This window comes from Pyxicephalus adspersus, chromosome 3, assembly GCF_032062135.1.
Source record: "Pyxicephalus adspersus chromosome 3, UCB_Pads_2.0, whole genome shotgun sequence".
Classification (NCBI taxonomy): Eukaryota; Metazoa; Chordata; class Amphibia; order Anura; family Pyxicephalidae; genus Pyxicephalus; species Pyxicephalus adspersus.
Window position 1 is genome coordinate 106,127,564 of NC_092860.1, and position 21,102 is coordinate 106,148,665.

The 21,102-nt window shown below is 40.1% G+C and overlaps 1 protein-coding gene and 4 non-coding genes across 5 annotated transcripts; all 5 read left to right on the top strand.

Annotated features, from left to right (window-relative positions):
• The first annotated feature begins 12,516 nt into the window (after positions 1-12,516).
• RPS3A (ribosomal protein S3A) lies at positions 12,517-20,864 on the top strand. The gene is made up of 6 exons (XM_072405906.1): positions 12,517-12,671; positions 15,732-15,835; positions 16,250-16,437; positions 18,616-18,824; positions 19,905-20,014; positions 20,694-20,864. The coding sequence occupies exons 1-6, from the start codon at positions 12,610-12,612 to the stop codon at positions 20,813-20,815; spliced, it is 795 nt and encodes a 264-aa protein (XP_072262007.1). The 5' UTR covers positions 12,517-12,609; the 3' UTR covers positions 20,816-20,864.
• Positions 14,919-14,990, top strand: LOC140327882 (small nucleolar RNA SNORD73). Its single transcript, XR_011920168.1, has one exon. It is a non-coding gene; the product is annotated as a small nucleolar RNA SNORD73 (small nucleolar RNA).
• On the top strand, positions 16,081-16,152 carry LOC140327881 (small nucleolar RNA SNORD73). Its single transcript, XR_011920167.1, has one exon. It is a non-coding gene; the product is annotated as a small nucleolar RNA SNORD73 (small nucleolar RNA).
• Positions 17,957-18,028, top strand: LOC140327883 (small nucleolar RNA SNORD73). The gene has a single exon (XR_011920169.1). It is a non-coding gene; the product is annotated as a small nucleolar RNA SNORD73 (small nucleolar RNA).
• Positions 20,572-20,641, top strand: LOC140327884 (small nucleolar RNA SNORD73). Its single transcript, XR_011920170.1, has one exon. It is a non-coding gene; the product is annotated as a small nucleolar RNA SNORD73 (small nucleolar RNA).
• Positions 20,865-21,102: the final 238 nt, after the last annotated feature.

Below are 21,102 nucleotides of genomic sequence, written 5' to 3' on the forward strand. Positions count from 1 at the left end.
TAACAAAACTGGTATTCGGCCCTCCCCTAAAGCAGGTTGTCTTGGCATCACCCTCAATTCTGCCCTCTCATTTACCCCCCCATATTCAGAACATTTCCAGGTCCTGTCACTTTCACCTACACAACATCTCCAAAATCCACTAACCCGACTCTCTCCTCTACAATCTATTATGGATGCTGCAGCCAGACTCATCCATCCTTCCCACCGCTCCTCTTCTGCTGCATCTCTTTGTAGTTCTCTTTATTGGTTTCCATTTTACCTTAGAATCAAATTCAAGCTCCTGTGCTTTGCTTTCAAATCCCTCCACAGTTATTGTCCCACCTACCTTTCTGACCTGATAGAAAATACTCCCCCACCGCTCTCTCCTCTCCTCTGATGACCTACTAATGACTTCCTCACTCATAACCTCATAACACGCACGGCTCCAAGACTTCTCTAGAGCTGCCCCAACTCTCTGGAATCGTCTTCCCCGCCCTATTCGGCTTGCTCCTACTTTCTGCTCATTTAAAACAGCAGTCAAAACCCACTTTTTCAAACTTGCCTACACATCTTCTTCTGTCTCCTAAAACCCTCACTACTTCCCATCACTACATATCTCCCCTCCTATTGTGTGTTACTTCCCCCACCTCCTAGATTGTAAGCTCTTCTGGACAGGTTCCTCTCCTCCTCTTGTGTAAGTATCTGTACCTGTCTGTCATTTGCAACCCCTATTTAATGTACAGCACTGCGTAATATGTTGGTGCTATATAAATCCTGTTTAATAATAAGATATACATGTACACACAATTTTTTTCAGAAAATGTATATAAAAAGCAAAAGGTCAGGGGTCACAGATTGTGTGGGATATAGTGTAGTTTAAAGATTTGTGCTGTTATATTTATCTGCTGGCTATTTTTGGCCTTTAATATCTTAATAAAAGTTATAACTACCAAAAGTTTTACTACCAAAATCTGTGACCTTAATACCAAGAAATAAGCAAAGTAAACCTTTTTTGTAATAGCCATGTGCAATAATGATTATAAGGTTTCCTAAGAGAAATGCAGATACTGTCATTTGGGGAGTATTAATAAAGGCATTCACCAAGACATTCTCTGGTGGAGAATCAATCACTGCCCTAAAAACACATAGACCTGAGGGATTCTTCACCAGAAAATGTTTAAGTGAATGTTAGAATTACTGCTTTTTATTTAGACCCATTTAGTGTCCCATAAAACCAATAACACTAAAACATTTAGTTACTGTAACATGTGATTAATCACATTTTCCTTCTGAAATGAATGAGCTAAATATGTGGTTGTTCACCATACAATTGACTTGAAGCATGTACTCATGTCCTAAGGCTGTGCTGCCCATTTTCAGTCATGTGATCACTCTGCTAAATCACTCTAGTAAATCACTCAAGTAAATTTACTTATGGCAATCAATCAGTACACTTTTGTAAAAAAACGCTCTCCATGGAGTGAAGCAAACAAATAATTTGTACAGTTGCAAATGATAGCTAATGATTGCAGAATAATCCAATCTGTGTGGCTCATCACTTACTGAGGCTATACAAGTGGTACTATAACAATTCTGAGTTTTCTCAGTTTTGTTGGAACTCAAGAAATGTTTTTCTGCAGTGATATTGTCAGGAATTTTAATCTGAAAAATGTTTTGACTTTTCACCCTTTATTCAAAGACCAGTGTAAAAAAAATATTGTTAGATTTGTTCTTTAACACCATTTTAACCAGAGCACAACCCCTCAATTACAACCGTACATCTAAATTGAATTGTCACCCTAGCACTTAATCTCACAGTATATTTAAATACAAAACCTGTGGGCAAGAATTAGAACCTTGTCAGGTTCATATTGGTGTGGGCTAGGGAAAGTCAATCCAAATTTGAACAAGGTGGCCATTATTACTTGGGATGAAAGTGGTGAAAAATCTCTAAAACTTTGAACTTACTGTTAGAAAAGGGAATATATCCTGTAGAGAAGTTTATGTGCGGTGACAACTGAGAGGGGATTCTGCTAACTATGGTTAGATTTACTCCTATTTTATATTATGCCCAGGAAGTGAAGGAAAATCTCCCTAATGGAACAGAGATAGCAGGAGACTCACAAGGGTTTTTAGGTTTCCAACTCCAACAAAAAAAATTATGACCTTGGATATATTTTAGGGAACTCAGCCTTGAAAAAACTTAACCAGGATTTTTCTAGAGGTTGCTAGATGTTCCTTGATTCATGAGCTCTTAGATCAGTTTCCCCTATCACCATTATTCTCGTTGGCTATCTGTAATGGTGATATTCTTCCCAATGGCCAGCAATGTAACAGACATTCTTCCCACTGGCCACCACACTAATTTACTGTGAGCTGTGAATATAATAATTCTAGTAGGTGTTCCCTGAAGACCTGAAAATTATTTAAAGAGTTCCCCCAAAAAGGTCGAGAAACAGTAATGCTGCCCAACTTTTTAACACTGCCACTGGACAACACAAACCAGGGAGGCAGGAAAATCATGTTGTCAAACAGGATCAGCAAAACAATTTGTTACATACCCTATCAGAAGTGTGTCTAAGTATTGTCAAACTTTAAATGTGGATCATGTATCATATCAGTAAAATTAATCTCTTTGTTACAGTGTGTTGACATTAAAAGCATCTTACAGAATACTAATAAACAAATATAGAATCTAAGGCTACCATATGTCAGGGCTATAATGTAACAAGACAAGCCTTTGCCTATGCAAAAGTGTTTCTCTAAAGCTACGTACACACGTCCAATGGTTCTCGCTCGATAATTGGCTCCATCGATATCGGATGAGAATCTGGCATGTGTACAGCGCCCATCGTCCGAACGACCGTCCTGGCGGATTCATGGACGATGGACTACTAAGTATCCTAATGCAAGGGAAGGGGCAGAATGCGCAGCAGGGTGCGTCTCCATCGCTCTCCCCCTCCCCTCTTCATAGAGCAGAACTCGATCATGCATTGTGCAGTGCATAGTCGTTGGAAAGGATTGTGAAAGATGCTTTCCAACTTCTATAACTGCGCGTGTGTATGCGGATTTAGGTTGACTGTCCTCTTTTCACATCTTGCTTGATCAATTAAAAGTGTTCAAATATTTCAGCATGACAGAAACTTGTAAACCAAATTCTTTATTTTGTTGGATGTTTGTTTTCAAATCTGGGGTAAAGTTTTTAAAATAGGGTTGTAAGTACAATAATGAAACCAATCCCTGCAGCTTCATACTTCCCACTCCAACCTATAAAATGAAGTGGAAATAAATGTATTGTGTGTTACATTTTGGAAATTGTGATATTCTTGTTTCCACACCTTAATGAACATTTCTAAAGAATAGATGCCATCCAGCCAAAACCTCTAAAGTCCAGCAACATTGTACTAAAACACAGATCTTATGTCACACCTACTTTCCAGATACTGAAAACAAGACATACTGCAATACACTCACAGTTTCACTCTGAACATTCTAAATTATCATCCTAAAATGTTAAAGTAAATGATGCAGCTTAATATTTCACAATGTCACAGATGTTTTACCCTTGGCAAAATGTAATTCAAAGGATTATAAAGTCACAAATGGTTTTGCTTATGTTAGACAAGTATGGGAGATGGAATTTTACAAAGAATCAGAAACCATTTTTTTCACACAAGAAACAAAAAGCAAAGTACAAATATTATTATTAGTCAGTGAATAAAAATACACCCCTAATTCAATGAGTTCAAGAACAAATCTCATGAACCCCTATATTATGGTATGTATTACGCCTAATGATCTTATCACATTGCATCTTCAAAGGTTTTCCCTAAATACCAACCACAGAACTGGAACAGCAAGTACCAAAATCAGAATCTGGATGTGTGACCTAGTCATGTCACAGTTTAAAACACACAGAGAACTTCTGTCTTAGTGGAAAAATATTGGTTTGTTGTTTCATTATTATTTGTAGGAGCAAAAATGTATGTGATTGATTTTCCAGGCCAATAAAACATGCTGGTATCCTTATAACAAATATTTGAGCTCTAAAAGCTACCTAGACTATATTATATTTGCTACTCAACCTATGAAAACAGGGGCGGTCTCAATCACTAGAGAAATATACTGGCCAAAAAAAAATTAAACTTTACCATTTCTAATATTAATAAGTAACATAGTAGGCTTTAGCTTTGATTTTTGAACACATATGCAATGCAATGTCACAACATTTATATCCGTCCAGGGTTGACCTAATTTTTCACCAAGGTCTTGTACTGATGATGGGAAAGTTAGACTGCTCTGTCTAGTCTTCCCCAGCACATCCAAAGATTGTTGATGGAGTTAAGGTTTGGACTCTGTGGTTGCCAATCCATGTGTGAAAATGATGTTTCATGCTCCCTGAACCACTCTTTCACATTTTGAGACTGATTATTCCTGGCATTGTCATCTTGAAATATAAATGTGCCATCAGGGAAGAAAAATCTTGTCATTCAGTATATATTTCGGTGGCTAGCTGACTATCTTTTCGGACACTTAACATTTCTGAACCTAGACCTGACCAACCTCAGATCATACGGCTAGGTGCACAAGTGCAATAAATATTGTTGGGAACGAACGATTAACGTCGGATAATCCAATAATCATGAACACAGGTACACTTTCTCCGGTACACGTCACCTCCTGCATCGTTCAAACGATCGTATCTAATGGTGTACATTATTGGTGGATTATATTTGAACAATCGTATTGTTACAGCATGTACAGAATTGCACAATACGATTGTTCAAAATAGGCCGTTGATCTGTCGTTATTCGTTTGTTTTCTGACGATAATTATTACACGTGTGTACGTAGCCTAACACTACCCCCACAAGCTTGGGAACTGGCCAGGCAGAGAACAGGAACATGGAAAACACTACTTCTCCTGACTGCAGAACCATAGGAAGGAATCAGGAGTGAGCACTACTAGTATTGATTTCTGTCTGCACCTATCACATGTATAGATGTTGGTTCTTTTAGAACCAGCACTATGGTGTTTGTGTTGGAGCATCTGGAAAGGTGCCAGCTGCCGAGACCCTCTCTGTCCCAAAGCAGGTCTGAACCTGCCCTAAATGGCCCTACCATACTCATATGTCATTACCACAAATTAAAGTCATTTTGGGGGAAAGCCAGTCATATTAACCTTATGTTTTTTTGGGATGTAAGAGGAAACTGGAGTGCCTGGAGGAACCCCATATAAACACTTGGGTAACATACAAACTCCATTCAGATAGTATCCAGGCTGATTCAAACTTAGGACCCAGCGCTGCAAACGCCAGAGTGCTAACCTCTGGGCCCCTGACACTGATGTGTTGATACGCTTCACAAAAACCCACACAACTGCAACACATAGGTAGAAATGAGCTCTAAAGCTTTAAATTGCTGTAATAGGGTTTTAGCCTTAGAAGGGAAAAAAAAACTATGATATTTAAACTTAGCAACAAAACAAATATATTAGTAAAGTTATTCTATACTCTATGTAGCTTTTGGAAGATATTAGGCAAGAAAACCAGATCAGTGTACATTTGGGAAATATACATTATGGTATTGTGAATGTTAGTCTGTATATTAAAGCTGGTCTTTCTTTTATGTTTCTCCAGTGTATGATGAAACTTTTTCATGCCACTTTAAGGGATTGAAACTTTTTCATGCCATGAAGTTGGGATTGAGTTAATGTTACACTGCTCCAGAGAGACTGTAACAGAAGGTGGTTAATTAGCAGGATGAGAATGTAATTTGCTACAATATGGATGCTCCAGTGTAACTTAAAAAGTAACTCATTAACATATTAAAAGTCAGAAAACAATGTTTGTGGGAATGACAATTATAACTAAAAAATAAAAAAGCCCTAATGTGAAAGTGCTGACCTATGCCTTGTGATAGTACAAAAGAAATATTTTATTACGCATTACCACAAATTAATTCTTTGCAGTTTGTGTGGTGCAGTGATATTCTATTAGAACAGCAAACCAAAATACAGCTATAGTAGCAGGCAATGCACCCACGCTGTATATACTGTGCTCTTACATGAGGTCTATTTATAAAGCAGTGAATCTAACATTCGCTGAAACATTGCTTGGTAGAAAATCAATTACTGCCACTAAAACACATGAACCTGGAAGATTCTCCACCAAGGAAAGTTTCCATGAATGTCAGATTCACTGCTTTATAAATAGACCCCATAAAAGAGTCATGTTTAATTTGTTAAGATGCAGTGGTAGTCCATTTAAAATGAATAGGGGACTTTGGATATTCTTCAATGTATTTTATGTTCCCACTGAAAAAATGTTTCCCTTTTCTGCTAACAGATATATCTCCTAAAAACAGACACAGAAAGCAATACAAAACTTGAATCAATTAAAATGTCTTTAGCTTGACCAGGTCTTTAAAGTTTGGGCGTCAGCTTTAAAGGTGATGATCCTCTATTTTCTCCCAAAAAAAAAATGTAGCAATGCGCAAAAAAAGATCCTCAGGGACATTGGGGTTGGTGCCATGTAACACAGGATTTTCTTTTTAGCTCCAGATTAGGACAATCTCACAGGGAACAGCAAGGTCTAAAGCCAGTTGTCATCTAGCCATTGGGCAGTTGCCTTTGCAGACTAAGCTCTCACAGATGTTCTATGTACTTACTGCAGCTCTGAACTTACAGTACATGTGCATCACTTGCTTGCATTACCACTAGAAAAGCTCTGTGTTTGGACTTCATTTTACTTTGTGCACCTCTATACCTTGCTGCATCTCTTGGACTAGGATTCTGATGACAATTCTGGGATTGGTTGTGCCCTTCTTTGTAGATGCCGTTTGCGCAGCATGCCCATACATACATGTATGTGTAGTACACACAATAGTGCACATGAACCTAGATCAACTTGCAGGGTTATGTGTATGTGTACTAAGAAAATATATTTTTAAATGATAGTATTTAATCTGCCAAATTATTAATTAATTTCAGCAAAGCAAACTTTATCCCAGTTAGGACATCAATACACATTCATGAACCTATGGCCTATTAGGCCTAAAGGCATATTAGACAATACCACTAACCATTACAGCAGGTGTTTACGCATGAAGCCTGCCTTAGGTAACACCTAGATGTGACTTTAGGTCTAAACAACTAAAATAAATGAAAGCAAATAACTAAACTTGGAGGGGGGGGGGGATGGACAGCACTAATCCGAGTAACAGGGATTGATGATGCTTGTAGTTCATCAGACAGGTTTAGGATACCTGCTGCAGTTGAGCTTTTCTGGTAATTATAGAAATAGTCCCATTTCATGCGCAGGGAATTAAGACTATTCATAACAGACACGTTCAGTTTGAAGCAGTCATGAAGTGTGGCTGTGTAACATAGCTAGAGTAATGCCAAATGACAGAATTTTTATCCGTCTTCATTTATTTTCCACCATCCCACTCTGTGCTTGGGCACTGGGAAGGTTGCAAAGTTACCAGAACAGATGGAGATGGATGGAGATTCTGTTCCTTGGTTTCTAAAATCATCAGGCACCAGAGTGAGGTCCAATGTACTCTCCAAAGTAACGGATCTGGTGGGACATGCTTTTTCTCTTTATCTGTATTACAAGCTTGTGTGAGGATGTAGATAGGGCAGTGGAAAGGAATCCTTACTTCTTTACCTTAGCACAGCAGTGTAAAAGTTGTAACCAGAAACAGGATAAAGGGCAAAATAGGCAGTTGCTTGGGGCTCACACTCCAAGACAGGCTCATGGGGATGCTAATGAATTTCTGCTCATCAGCATTGTTTACAGTAATTCTATCTTGCAGTTCTCAGGTTTCCTATAAGATAATTAAATAATCATACAAAATACATGTGACTTCATCATACATGGAAGCATTGTTTCAACATTATCTGCCAATATGTGATAGCCTTTATGCATACCTTTATTAAAATAAACTGGAAGTTTATTTTTAAACTGGAACTTGGAATGACCAATGAATTGAAAGAAACCTAATCCCCAATAAATATAATTTACAGCTGACTGTAAGCATTATTTTCACAAGAGGAGAAGCTGTTTTAAGGCATTTCCTAGCACTAATCAGTATAAATCAGAAAAAGTTTTGAAGATAGGTTTAATTTGGGCTTTAAGCCGGAACGGTGGTTTATCTTTCTGTGTTGTAAGTATGTTATAAGCAGGGTTGTTTAAGATTAAAGTAATTTATTATGTGGGTTGATTGATAGGTAATTTTAATTCATTAAGCTCTAGTTACACAATATAGTGTGATATATAAATATCTGATAGGGTATAAAAAAGTAAAGTGTTAGTATTACAATCTACCCCGTCAAGAAAGCCCATACAGGGCTAAATTACAGAGTCTCCAAATTGCAGTAGCACTATAAGCAGTATGCAAAGACCTGGGTTTGGTTTGCTTAAAGTAAAACTGACAAATTAGGTAATTTACCTAACAAATAAGACTGCCTTACAGCAAGGACTACAACCTGCCTGTTTATCAACAAATAAATCTTCCAAGCACCCTGAGAGCCCTGCAATCCCAAATAGTTTGTTCTTTGTTTGTTTGTTTTCCTTGTGTAAAGAAGATGAAAAAAAATGGAAGACTTTAATGATAAAGACTTTAGATAATACACATACCTATGATTAGACAGCCAGGCCGATGGAGGGGATGTGCCCATTTACCTACCTGCCATTTCACCATGCGGTACGGATAATGTGATTGACACATGGTACATGGTAAATTATTTAATGGTCTGAAAGTAAGATTTTAAAAATCCTTGGATCTTTAATGAGAAGGCACCATAAATATGAAAAAAAAATTGGAAGTTCTAAATAAAAAATATGTTGGAGGTGAGGAGCACATAATTCATTTTGAGGATTTTTGCCTGAGAAAAGTTCTATAGGAATGTTGCTGCCAATTAAAAGTACAAGATAATGTTATTCTTTATTAAAAGCAGACAACCTGAAACAATAAAGTTCAAGAAAAGGTGACAACCAATGAAGTTTAAAAAAAAAACATGTTTAAAAAATGCTGCTTCTGCTGAAATACTTACTTCAATAACAGCACTATCGTCTGAAAAAAAATTCCAATATGGCGCTGGCCCTCTTCCAGGTTGAATGATGTCCAGCGTCATCCAGCCCACTTCCTTTGAGACTACAATGCACATACACTACTCTTGGACAGCCGGACACTCATATTACAAAGTACTGCACTGCTCAGTGTTTTAGACCACTGACTGATAAAACAAGAAAAATAAGTATCTGACATGGAACAAATGTGTTACTATATAATACGCTACACAAGTAGTGTACAAAAGCAATTAATCCAAAATTTTTCAAACTCATGATCATACAAGACTGCTCTCTATTATGTATTTTATTCGTACATGTCCTGCATTTTGAAGAAAATCCAAAGGTTCCTTGAGACCCGGTATACTGGTGCTATATCTTGTCTAGGTCCTGCTACCATCACCATATCACCATCACCAACATATTGTCTAATTACATTGCTCTTTGCATGCACATATCCCAGCATACAACTGTAAACTTAAGCTCATTGTGTAGCCATGCACACACAAATGCCCTCACCCACACGCATATAACTGTGCATAGGAAATCTGCACAGATGGCATCCCTATTGACATATACAGCCAATCCCAAAACTGGCAATTGAACTGCAAAGTGTTATAAAGTCTTCAGCTCTTCACCCTGCAAAGCTGTGTACCTGAAACTGTTCCCAGTTACCTTTTGCTGACCTGGCTTGTCTCCTGACCACGGCTTGTTCCTGTTCACCTGTTGTTGACCCAGCTTGCCTATTAAGCCAGGGGTGCTCTGCCATCTGTCATGTTGTCTGTGGCCTGCTGCTGATACCTGTTCTAAAAGGATAACATGAGGATAGCAGGTCCTGGAAGGTCTTCAGCTTCTCCCAAGCACTTACTGTTGAAGTTACTTTCTCCACCATCCTCCAGGACTTTTGGTTTATTGAGCCATGTTTTTATTCTAAGGATATGTGGACATGTAAAGATGTAAGGGCATGGTATGTGATACTCAGCTTCACAAACTCACTGCATGTAACCTATACCAGTTTGTTGGCAGAGTCTCGGCTCAATCCTGTACTTATTCATGTGTTTATTCTATCAGCAGCCCCCTCCTATCTTTACTACAACTGACAACTAAAACAGGGAATATTCCTTTCTGCTGACCGCTAATGCGGTATATTTATTAATACCTCTCACTAATGCAAAAATGGATCATTTTTACCCCCCACTAATCAAAGACATCAGCTTATTTTTACTGACCACTAACATTGAATCATTTTATCATCTGACTGACAAGAAGCCCTGGGCCATTTTTTACCTCTTGTTGACCAGTAATGGAAATGTTTGGATAATCTGCCCAGTCCCCATTACTTCCCACTAACCACTGACATCATGCACATTTGCCTCTAACTGATCAGCGACACAGGTATTTTTCCTCCCATTGTTCAGAAACAAGAGTATTTTTACCTCCTACCCACCACTGACAGCAGCGCACTTTTACCTCTACCATAGGCAAGTTGCCATTTGTACCACCGCTTGACCACTGACACCAGGGCACTTTTACCTCACAACCAGTAACACAGAGTTACTTTGACCACTCACCGGGGGGGCCCCAATTTATGAGCATTACTAGGGCTTTTTTACTTCCAATGTGCAACAAAACTGTGTAAAAATAGTACCACTGACACCAGAGCATTTTTCTTTTCAGTGACCAAAGGGGCATGGCATTTTTTTCTCCAAGTGACCATTTAGAGAATTTTCTCTCCTACTCTCCTGTACCCGGTCATGGCTCTTGTCGTCCCATGTACCCAGATATCACCCACCCCGAGGAGTTCTCCATTAGAGTCTGTCCTGGGATATTATTCCTGGACTAGTGTGATTCCTGAATACCAAACACAGACACAGTTCAGTGGTTCCTCCTACTGACCACAGACCTTGAGGCAATTTTTCATCTGCCTGACTTTGCGGCATTTTATTTAGCTGTGCTATGCATTGCCTATTCATTAACCAGCATGAATATTGTCTCAACAGTTGCTGTTTGCTAATTTATTTCCAAGTCATTCAATGAATGTGTTCTTTAAACCAGCCAGGTGTCACTCAAAGGGAAAGAAACTTCCCCCAGAGTGACGTCATGATGTCAGAACTTGTCCACTCTCCCATCACAGGTCTGAGCCTGCGATCCGTACGGGGGACATGGTCTGCCGCTCTGTCTGGTAGTTCTATATAGTTCTGCTTTAAGAATGATGGTAAGCATTTCTCTAAGTAGGCTGCAAGCCGAGAATGGGGGAATGTCTTAAAATACAATTTGTAGGAAGGATACAGTTTTTGTTTAAAGCAGAGGTCCCCAATCCCGGGTCGCGACCGTCTGACAAGTGGGCCATGGCTTTGGCCGGTGCACTCCCCAGCAAGGCAGGAGAAGGACCCCGATGGGGGGGGGTTTCAACTGCCAAAGCCGTGGCCCACTTGTCAGACGGCCGTGCCCCGGGGATTGGGGACCTCTGTTTTAAACAAAAACTGTATACTTCCTACAAATTGTATTTTAAGACATTCCCCCATTCTTGGCTTGCAGCATTACCTAGAGAAATGCTTACCATCATTCATAAAACAGAACTATAGTTCCACTTGCAAAACCTTCTCGCAGGCAGGTCTTTATTGCAGAAAGGGACAAGCAATGTCCCTTTGCCAATAAAATATACTTGCCTGCCTATTTGCTATCCTTTGGGTTGTGGCACACATGCACAGAATGAAGAGGACCCAATAGGAATGGTTTATAAAGTTGTGTGACCCTGTCTGGAAGTGATTGAAATCAGGGGAATGCCTTAAAGGACGACTTAAAAAAGGGAAGTTGGGTACACACGTGAAAAAATTGTCGATCTTTCACCATCCTTTCCAACGACAAAAGACTGAAAGATACATGAATGAGCCCTGTACATACAGAGCCTTTCTGCTCTATGGGGGCACCCCGCTGTGCTCTTTCCCCTTCACTTTTATTACAATTGTTTGTCGTTCATTGTGGCGGATCCACGAACAACGAGGGCTGTACACACGCCAGATTCTTGTCCGATATCAGCCCTGAGGCAATTATCAGACGAGAACACCCTGAAATGTATACATAGCCTAGATAAAGTGTTGGCTATTTGTATATATTGTTTAAACGTTTTAAAAGCATATTATTAATATACATACGGACACTTTATTACTATATATATATATTCTTTAGGTTTTACGTATGTCTATTTCTCTCAAATGAGAATTGAGTGTTTTGTGGGTGCAAGGACTGTGTCATATGTGTGTAGTGTATCATGTGGATGGATTGCTGTATGATTTATATTTTCCAGTGTTCAAGCTGAAATTGCTACTAACTATTCTCTAGCAGCAATCTTCAGTACATCTCTGAATTGCAGACTACTTTCCTTCACTAGCTCTCTTCCACGTGTTATCAGCCTCCAGTGTTGCTGTACTTCCTCTGACCACCAGAGGTCCTCGGCTTCCTCAGGCGCACGTCTTTCTTAGTCTCTCTGGTCTGCGTTCTCGCTGAAATCTCGCGTGTGCGGCCTGCATTTCCTCTTTCTCTCCCAGCTCGGCAAGATGGCAGTCGGCAAGAACAAGCGGCTGACTAAAGGCGGCAAGAAAGGTGCCAAGAAGAAGATGTGAGTAGAAATATAGACGGGATAATGAGGGTGAGATGTGTGGGTAACGTTACGAGGCGTGTGGTGGGGATTTTGGTGAAGGATGGCACTAATATTAGGTGGATGGAGGTGAGCCCGGCTCCATGACTGCAGGCCTGTCAGAGGCTCAGTGTGCCGCTCTCCTCCTGCACTGCGGATATACCGATAGGAGCCTGGCGGGAATGTATGCCGGGGGGGAGAGGGCCGGTAATTGACGTCTCCTGTACCCGGCCATGGCTCTCCTGTGGCCCCTGCACCCCGGCCATGGCTCTCCTGTGGCCCCTGCACCCCGGCCATGGCTCTCCTGTGGCCCCTGCACCCCGCGGCCATGGCTCTCCTGTGGCCCCTGCACCCCGGCCATGGCTCTCCTGTGGCCCCTGCACCCCGGCCATGGCTCTCCTGTGGCCCCTGCACCCCGATATCACCCACACCCAGGGTTCCCCATTAGTCTGTCCTGGAATATTATTCCTGATGTCCTGACTCTCATTCATGCAGTGCTCCCCAGCTGCACATGTATCTGCCCATCTTCAAGGCTCTGTGGCCCATTATTATTAATAAACAGGATTTATTTAGTGCCAGCATATTATGTAGTGCAGTACAATAGGGGTTGCAAATGACAGAGGAGGCGAGGACCTGGTGCAGAAGAGCTTACAATCTAAGAAGTGTCCCCTGGTTTACAGGTGGCTCCATGTGCAGCCTCGGCAATCCATAAATGCAGCGTGCCTGCTAAAAGCTCCCAGCACCGCTGCTAATATCGTATACCAGGGTGGAGAATTGAGAACTCTGCTGAGTTTTTGTCCCTGTACGGCCCATAACCACCTGCTTCCTGCAGAGACAGGAAGTCGAGATATTTCCCTACTTGAGAGATTTTAGAGCTTCACCTACTTCGTCCTGACAGGAATTGTTCAAATCTTCCCAATGGGGGACATAGACAGCAATAACTTGCTTGGATGAAATACTAAAGCTGCGTACACACTTCCAATTTTTGTCGTTGGAAAGGATCTTTCACAATCCTTTCCAACAACAAGGGAGTGCACGATGCATGAACGGTGCTGTACATACAGCACCGTTCATGCTCTATGGAGAGGGGAGGGGGAGAGCGACGGAGCGGCACCCTGTTGCGTGCTCTCTCCTTCCCTTTCATTAGGATCGGCTGTCGTCCATCGTCCGTGGATCCGGCAGGTCGGTCATCCGGACGATGGACGACACCGACTGTACACACGGCAGATTTTCGCCCGATAATTGGCCGATGCCGATTATCGGGCGATAAAAATCTGACGTGTGTACGTAGCTTTACTCTTCTTAAAATGGAGCTAAACTCGAAAGTTCCCCAAAACAATAAAAAAAAATTCCCTTACATTTAATCCTGTAAGGGAAATCTGATCCATCGGAGGTGTCTTGCATTGGGTCCTGCGTCGTCTCGGCATCTGTCCTCGCTTGCCATCTTTTCCTCTTCTTCCTATGTCACCTGACCCAGGCATGAGATCAGGTGACTGCGCACGCCTGAGATGCTTGGGCATGCGCAGAAGGAGCACCCAAGAGCATCCTGGGATGTGTGATGTAGGTATCCCGGGAGGCTCTGCGTTCCCTAAGGGACCAAGAATTAGGGGCTGGTGATGAGGAATCTACAGAATTTTTACCTTGCATAAAAGGGTTGAATACCCTTTTATGTAAAGTGAAAATTCTGAATTTAGGTACGCTTAAGGTCTGCTAAAAACACAAAGTTGTCACATCTCTCCTTCCCTTCCAACTCATTGCTGTGATCAAAAAAACTTTTTGATCAATATAATGCTTTACCTTGTGTCCTCATCTTTCCATTAGTGTAAATGATGGGGGTTCGTTGTCTGCAGACATTGCTGCCTAAGTCATGTGGGGACTGTCAGCCCCATGGACCTTGCAGGCTGCACAGTCCTCCAGATCACCGAGTGGTATATGGGAAAAGATCCATGATCCCAGACACATCCACTGCAGTGCTCAACCCAGAATATTTTTTAATTTGGTGGTAGGAAATTGTTGGCGGGTGGCAGCCCCTGTATTGTGACCCAACACTTCAGTAATCACCCAAAACAAGGGGTGGTTGCTCCTGGGTAAAAAGGGCTAGGGAGAAGAATGCACTGGGGGTCAGTATTGGAAGCAGCACTGGTTATGGGCACTGATGGAGTTGGGGCTTTCATAACAATATTGTAAACTTGTTTCTAAAACAGATGACTGGCTTTGATTTAAAATGGGAATGAATGATGACAAAATGTTTCGGTCCCAAATGACATCTGTGATTACAGACTTTGAGATCGTTCTGGCATTCCTTCCAAAATGGTATTTTTATATATTTGACTTGATCAATAAAGTCATCCGCTTCTGGTATTGATTGATCCATTCCTGGGGTTCTTTATACCACTTGATTCTGCCCATCAAGGTTTGTTTTTGCCCGAGTGCCATGATTTCCCTGCCACTATCAAAATGTTTTGAAAGGACCGCAGGGAACTCCTGGACCATTATACAGTGCCCAAACTTTCCAACAGGCTTCAGAAAGTAAGAAATGCCTCCAAATGTGGCAAACTAAAAGCATATGCTTCCATGCCAGGCACCACTGCTTTACATTTGATGCCGGTCCCCTGCTCAAATGTGCTATGGATCCTTGGCTGGTGAGATATGTAGCCCCGTGATTGGGAGTCATATATTTTAAAGCAGGGTGTGTTTTGGCAATACTAAAGGGGAGGATTTCTTCACCTCTGAGTGACACCCGGCTTCCTGCGCATGTACGGTCTGGAGCCGACAATTTAGTGGTCCCCTGGTAAGAAAAGGTTCGCGACCACTGGTTTAAGGAACTAGGTCTTCTGACCCTGCGTTTACAGTACATCCACATGGAATCTGTTACAGCTCAAAAGTTCTCTGGTCTAATGTTCACACCCCATTATAAATGTGACAAGAGCTGACCTTGATTTATTACACATCTGTGTATAACTATGGCTCACGAAATGTTTTAACCTTTTGTAGTGTTTTTAAATTGAGCGATTACTTTTAACTTTTTTTTTTATATTTCAGCGTCGACCCCTTTTCCAAAAAAGATTGGTACGATGTCAAGGCACCAGCAATGTTCAATATCCGCAACCTTGGAAAGACTTTGGTTACAAGGACACAAGGAACCAGTAAGTGGCAGTAAGGATTTGGGGTATCAGACGAGTGCAGGGTTAGGGATTATGTTCGCCAAACTGCTTTATTTAGAAGGATGACGTTGTCCTAAGACCACCATTAGATGACGGTTCCAGCTCATGCCATTTTAGGGTGCAATTGTGTTAATGAATATACAAGGTGTTTAACAATGCAAAACTATGCAGCAAGTTATCATAAACTGCAGCGTTGTAAGCTGCTGGAAATGGTGTTTTTAAATGGGAATGAATGATGACAAAATGTTTCGGTCCCAAATGACATTAATGATTATTACCTATGAGATCACACTGACATTCCCTTATTCCTTATAATAAATTCTCTGATAACTGAACGCTGAAGAACAAAATGTTGCCTTATCATAAAGTAATTTTCTTCCATCTTGCTTCATTTAGAAATTGCATCTGATGGTCTTAAAGGCCGTGTGTTTGAGGTGAGCCTTGCTGATCTGCAGAATGACGAAGTGGCCTTCCGTAAATTCAAGCTGATTACTGAAGATGTTCAGGGCAAGAACTGTCTTACCAACTTCCATGGCATGGACCTGACCCGTGACAAGATGTGCTCCATGGTCAAGAAATGGCAGGTAGGTTACTGTGCTACGTTTTGAAGATGTTATGCTTGAACAATATAGACTCTTGGGTTTGTTTTTGCTGACTGCATAATTCCTACTTTAGCATGTTTACCAGTGGTCAACCCAGACATTTTTTTAAGCTGGTTTGTGAGAAATTGTAGGTGCATGACAGCCCCTGTATTATGACCCAACTTTTTAGTAACCACCCAAAAACAGCAGGGCCAGATACTGAAACTTGCCGGGTGCTGCACCCAGCTAAAGGGGGCCGGGGAGAACACTGATATTTACTATATTTATACAGCAAGAAAGTTGTCTAGTAAAGCTGGCAATTTGTTACTAAAACATTACAAAAGAGATTCTCGGAATGGCCACACTACATGTTGCTATGATAACCTTTTAATGGACAGAAATTTTGTTTTTAGCTTAAATGTAAAGAGCAAGTTTGTAACAGGTATAAACTTGCTCATGTGACCTAGCTATTTACGTGTACTTGTTTTTATATGTTTGTATTGTATTTATCTTTAGTTTATCATTTTGAGTTTTGTGGTTACTTGTGTGTGGTATACACAAATATATGGTTCCTTATATTTACTGTAAAGTGGGCACCAGGCAATTGTCGAATAAAAACTCAGTGTGCCTGTATCATATTGAGTAGACTTTAGATTAGAGAAGTGATCTGGAATTGTATTTTATTGCATATCAAATAATATATTATTTTGCTCACCGCCATGCACTTGCATGTGTGTGTTTCTGTTGTGTACAAAAATGGCTGCACCACACACACCGTGTCACATCCTCACATGTGCAGGAGCATTAACGTGGTAAACCCTTACCTGTATAGTAAAGGGGCATTTTTTTTTTTAAGTCATAAATACTGGTGTAATTTTTCTGAAGAAAAGCCGGTCCATAGATGTGCCTTGTAGGTAAAGAATAATTAAAGGGCACATCTTTTCTGGAAGAGTTAGTAAGGGGTTGGACCCATTGCTTATTTTATCGCTCTGTCCCATTAGAAGGATTCGATCTTTGGTGTGATCATCAGTCCCTGATAATGAAGGTGAAGAAATATAAAATATAAAGTTGCCCCAGAACAGGAAGAGAAGGAAAGATTAGTAATGGGGGCTTTTCTTCCTTTTTCAGCTAGGAATGAATCTATGAAGGCAAATCCCATCAATAGCAGCCACTGACTAAGTTGGGTTTAGATATAATTTAACGTTTTCTAGATTGATGATAGAACTTTGCTGCCACTGAGATCCTGGTGAAATCCACACATTGCAAGCATATGCAGTTTTGGACTGTTAATTAAAGGTACACTGAGCTTAGAGTGCTTAGTAATTTTTTTTTTTTTTTTTTTTTGTGAATATTTTGCCAGGGACGGGTAAATCTGTCGTTCCTTTACTCCTTATACCACCAAATAGCTTTTTTTATGCGGTTTTGTGGTAGGAATTTTTTTCTTCCTTGTGCCGTTAGATGCTTGTTTCCTGTGAACAATTTTTACTTACAACTAGTGTATGCCTTTAGATAAAGACATGGGAGCAAATGATGACAAATTGTTTCAGTCCCAAATGACTATCGGTGATTACTCTTTTGCGATAGTTCTGATTCTCCTAAGCTTAGTTACCTGGATATCATTCCAATCCTTTGAGTACTTTTAGACCTGATACAAATATAATCATTCTGTAAACTTGCCAATCCAAATCTGCTTTCTTGTCCCGGGTTATTTATTAATTTGTTTTTATTAAAATTGTAAAACCGTTGCAATTGCCTGACAATTGCCTGACCACAAGTAAAATGTGGTCACTTTTATTTGAGTACAGGATAAGACATTTCTATCCCTTAGTCCTATTCATGAGATTCCCTCTTTCTGTTTGTGCACTTGATGCCAGTAAACAAGCAGGAAGTGGGAATACCTGAGGAATAGGACCAAAGTGGGCAAAATGTCTGGTATCTGGTTACACTTTGTGTCATTGTACTATGTTGTTGTTATTGTAGACTTTCTTGTTAGTTTTACTTTTGACCTTGCAATACAATTGAAAAAGGATCTCTTTGCTGTACAATTTGCATATGCTAAAAGATTAAAGTAAATGATTGATGTGGCCTTCCAAAATATTCATGAAAGGCTTCTTGGTGTTGAAGTGTTTGAAAATTTGTTCCTAATGGAGCAGGTAGTAAATATATATTATTTCCCTATAGACCATGATTGAAGCTCATGTTGACGTGAAGACCACAGATGGCTACCTGCTCCGCCTCTTCTGTGTCGGATTCACTAAGAAACGTAACAACCAAATTAGAAAGACTTCATATGCCCAACATCAGCAAGTCCGCCAGATTCGCAAGAAGATGATGGAAATCATGACTCGGGAAGTCCAAACTAATGACCTGAAGGAGGTTGTTAACAAGCTGTAAGTATTTCACAAGGCAAATATTTTTTCACCATTTGAGCAGGAGAAGAAAAATGGTGTATTATTAACTTGTAATTGTATTGCACCAAGATATTATGCAGTGCTTTACAAAGGCATTGACATACCACTATTTGTCCCTCAGAGGAGCTCACAATCTAATGTCCCTACCATAGTCATTAACCCTGTCTAGGGTCACGTTTTTGGATGAAAGAATATGTACATTTCTACTGTATAATACCTAGCAACTATGTGAGGTATTTTTATAATCATTAATATGAATCAAGGATGAGGAGGTCTTTAGTGAATGCATACTTGTTCTGACAATAGCAGCCTGTAATTGCTCTTTACACAGGCTTTCTTCAGTGTTTACCTTTCTAATGTGGCAGGTATCAGAATATATAATTGTATGACCTAAATACATAGTTGGATATTACTGGCATCCCTTGCCCAAAAACTAAAATATATGGTCAAACTGACCTCTATCATGTTGGTGACAACACACCATGTTTTGGAGTATTTTCAGTCATGTCTGTTTTTGTCATGTAGTTTAATTCATTGAAACTACTCTAAGCCCTCGCACAAAGGCTAATCTAATCATCTTGTAGTCCCAAGAGGAGAACTGGGAGGGTTATAGTAAAGGTAGATGGCAAAGGCAATGACCCACTTGCAGGCTTGGGGAACTATTTTTGAAAGAACACGTGTACTGAAGATCTGTTTTGATGAGGGTGTGTGTGCCCCATCTTGTATATAAAAAATGATTGCACAATGTTTATGTAAAACCATTAAAGTGACTCCCATTAAGATAATATAGTTGCTACTATTGCAGGCCCCCTTTCTAGATGCAAAGGTGCCTGGCATCTGACTTTTGTATTATTTAATCTGACCTGAAATGAGCATGCTGAAACATCTGAAGCATGACTTGATCATCCTGGTAATCCAAAAGCAATGGCAGATCCATTTATATCCCATGACATTACTTTCAACAAATCTGTTTGTTTTGGCTTTTTTTTTTGAACTGATATAGCATTATTGTGTAACAGTTCCCTTTACATTTTTTTTTTTTTTTTTTTTTTAATGCAGGATCCCAGACAGCATAGGCAAAGACATTGAAAAAGCCTGTCAGTCCATCTACCCTCTCCATGATGTCTATGTCCGTAAGGTCAAGATGTTGAAAAAGCCAAAATTTGAGCGTAAGTATTGGTCTGAAACATGTGCAGAGACTTATATTTGTCAGCTCTAGGTGGCTGCTTGCAGCTTAGGGTAAGGTATTGAAGCTTTACGAACAACAATTGTTTTAAGCCAAACTTGGATCTGTAAAATGCAGAACATAGGCTTATTACTTATCCATTCCTAAATGGAGACCAATTTTGACATAAGAAATTGAAGCTTGTATATTGGGACTGTCTTGAGTGCTGTACAATCTGCATTTGTGCTGGCACATCTAAGCTTCTACTATTCTACTTTGCATGGCAGCTTCAAAGGCTACTTGCAATTGTAGGGACATATATTGTGCTTCACCTTAGAGCCCAGCTTTAGCTTTGGCATAAAATTGGAAATAATGCTTCCTCCACCTTTTGTAAAAATGAGAAGCCACGCTGGCTAATATAGTGGCCCAGTGTCTACTACAGGCTCAGCAATGCAGCTCCGCTTCTTGGTTGTTAAAAGCCAATACCTTTTATCAGAACATTTTTTTGTATTTGATTTTTTTTTTATATCTGCAGTACCATAAAAGTTGTATGCATGTGGGAACAATGATGACAAACTGTTTCGGTCCTAGATGAACACGTCATTAATGTAAATGAGATTGTTCTGATGTTCCTGAACTTTTTTTGGTTAATAATTGTCTTCCTAATATTTTTTCTCTTACAGTGGGTAAACTCATGGAGCTGCACGGAGAGGGTGGCGGTACTGGCAAGCCAACAGGAGATGATACAGGCGCCAAAGTCGAAAGGGCTGATGGATATGAACCCCCTGTGCAGGAATCTGTTTGAGATGCTCAATCTGATTCTATCTGTAAAGAAATAAACACCTGTTCTATAACTTTGTGTCTATTGTGTATTTATCAAATGACTACGAGTAATAAGCAATCGGTGTAATTTGGATCTAAATCTTATTTTTAAATTTAAATATTTTTGTGGTCTAGATTTGGGGTACATTTCATCCTTTTTGCTTCCACTAAATCCAGATCTTGCAGACCTACTTTTATTAAAATACACATTTTAATTTTCTGAAAGCAAGAAAGCTGTAGAATGGAACATGATGTAACCTTCTCTGCACT

Bases quoted from the DNA above. Each gene is read 5' to 3' on its own strand.
- RPS3A (XM_072405906.1), top strand. From the start codon at position 12,610: ATGGCAGTCGGCAAGAACAAGCGGCTGACTAAAGGCGGCAAGAAAGGT. The intron at 12,672-15,731 runs GTGAGTAGAAAT...TTTATATTTCAG, and splicing joins AAAGGTGCCAAGAAGAAGAT to CGTCGACCCCTTTTCCAAAA. The intron at 18,825-19,904 runs GTAAGTATTTCA...TTTTTAATGCAG, and splicing joins AAGGAGGTTGTTAACAAGCT to GATCCCAGACAGCATAGGCA.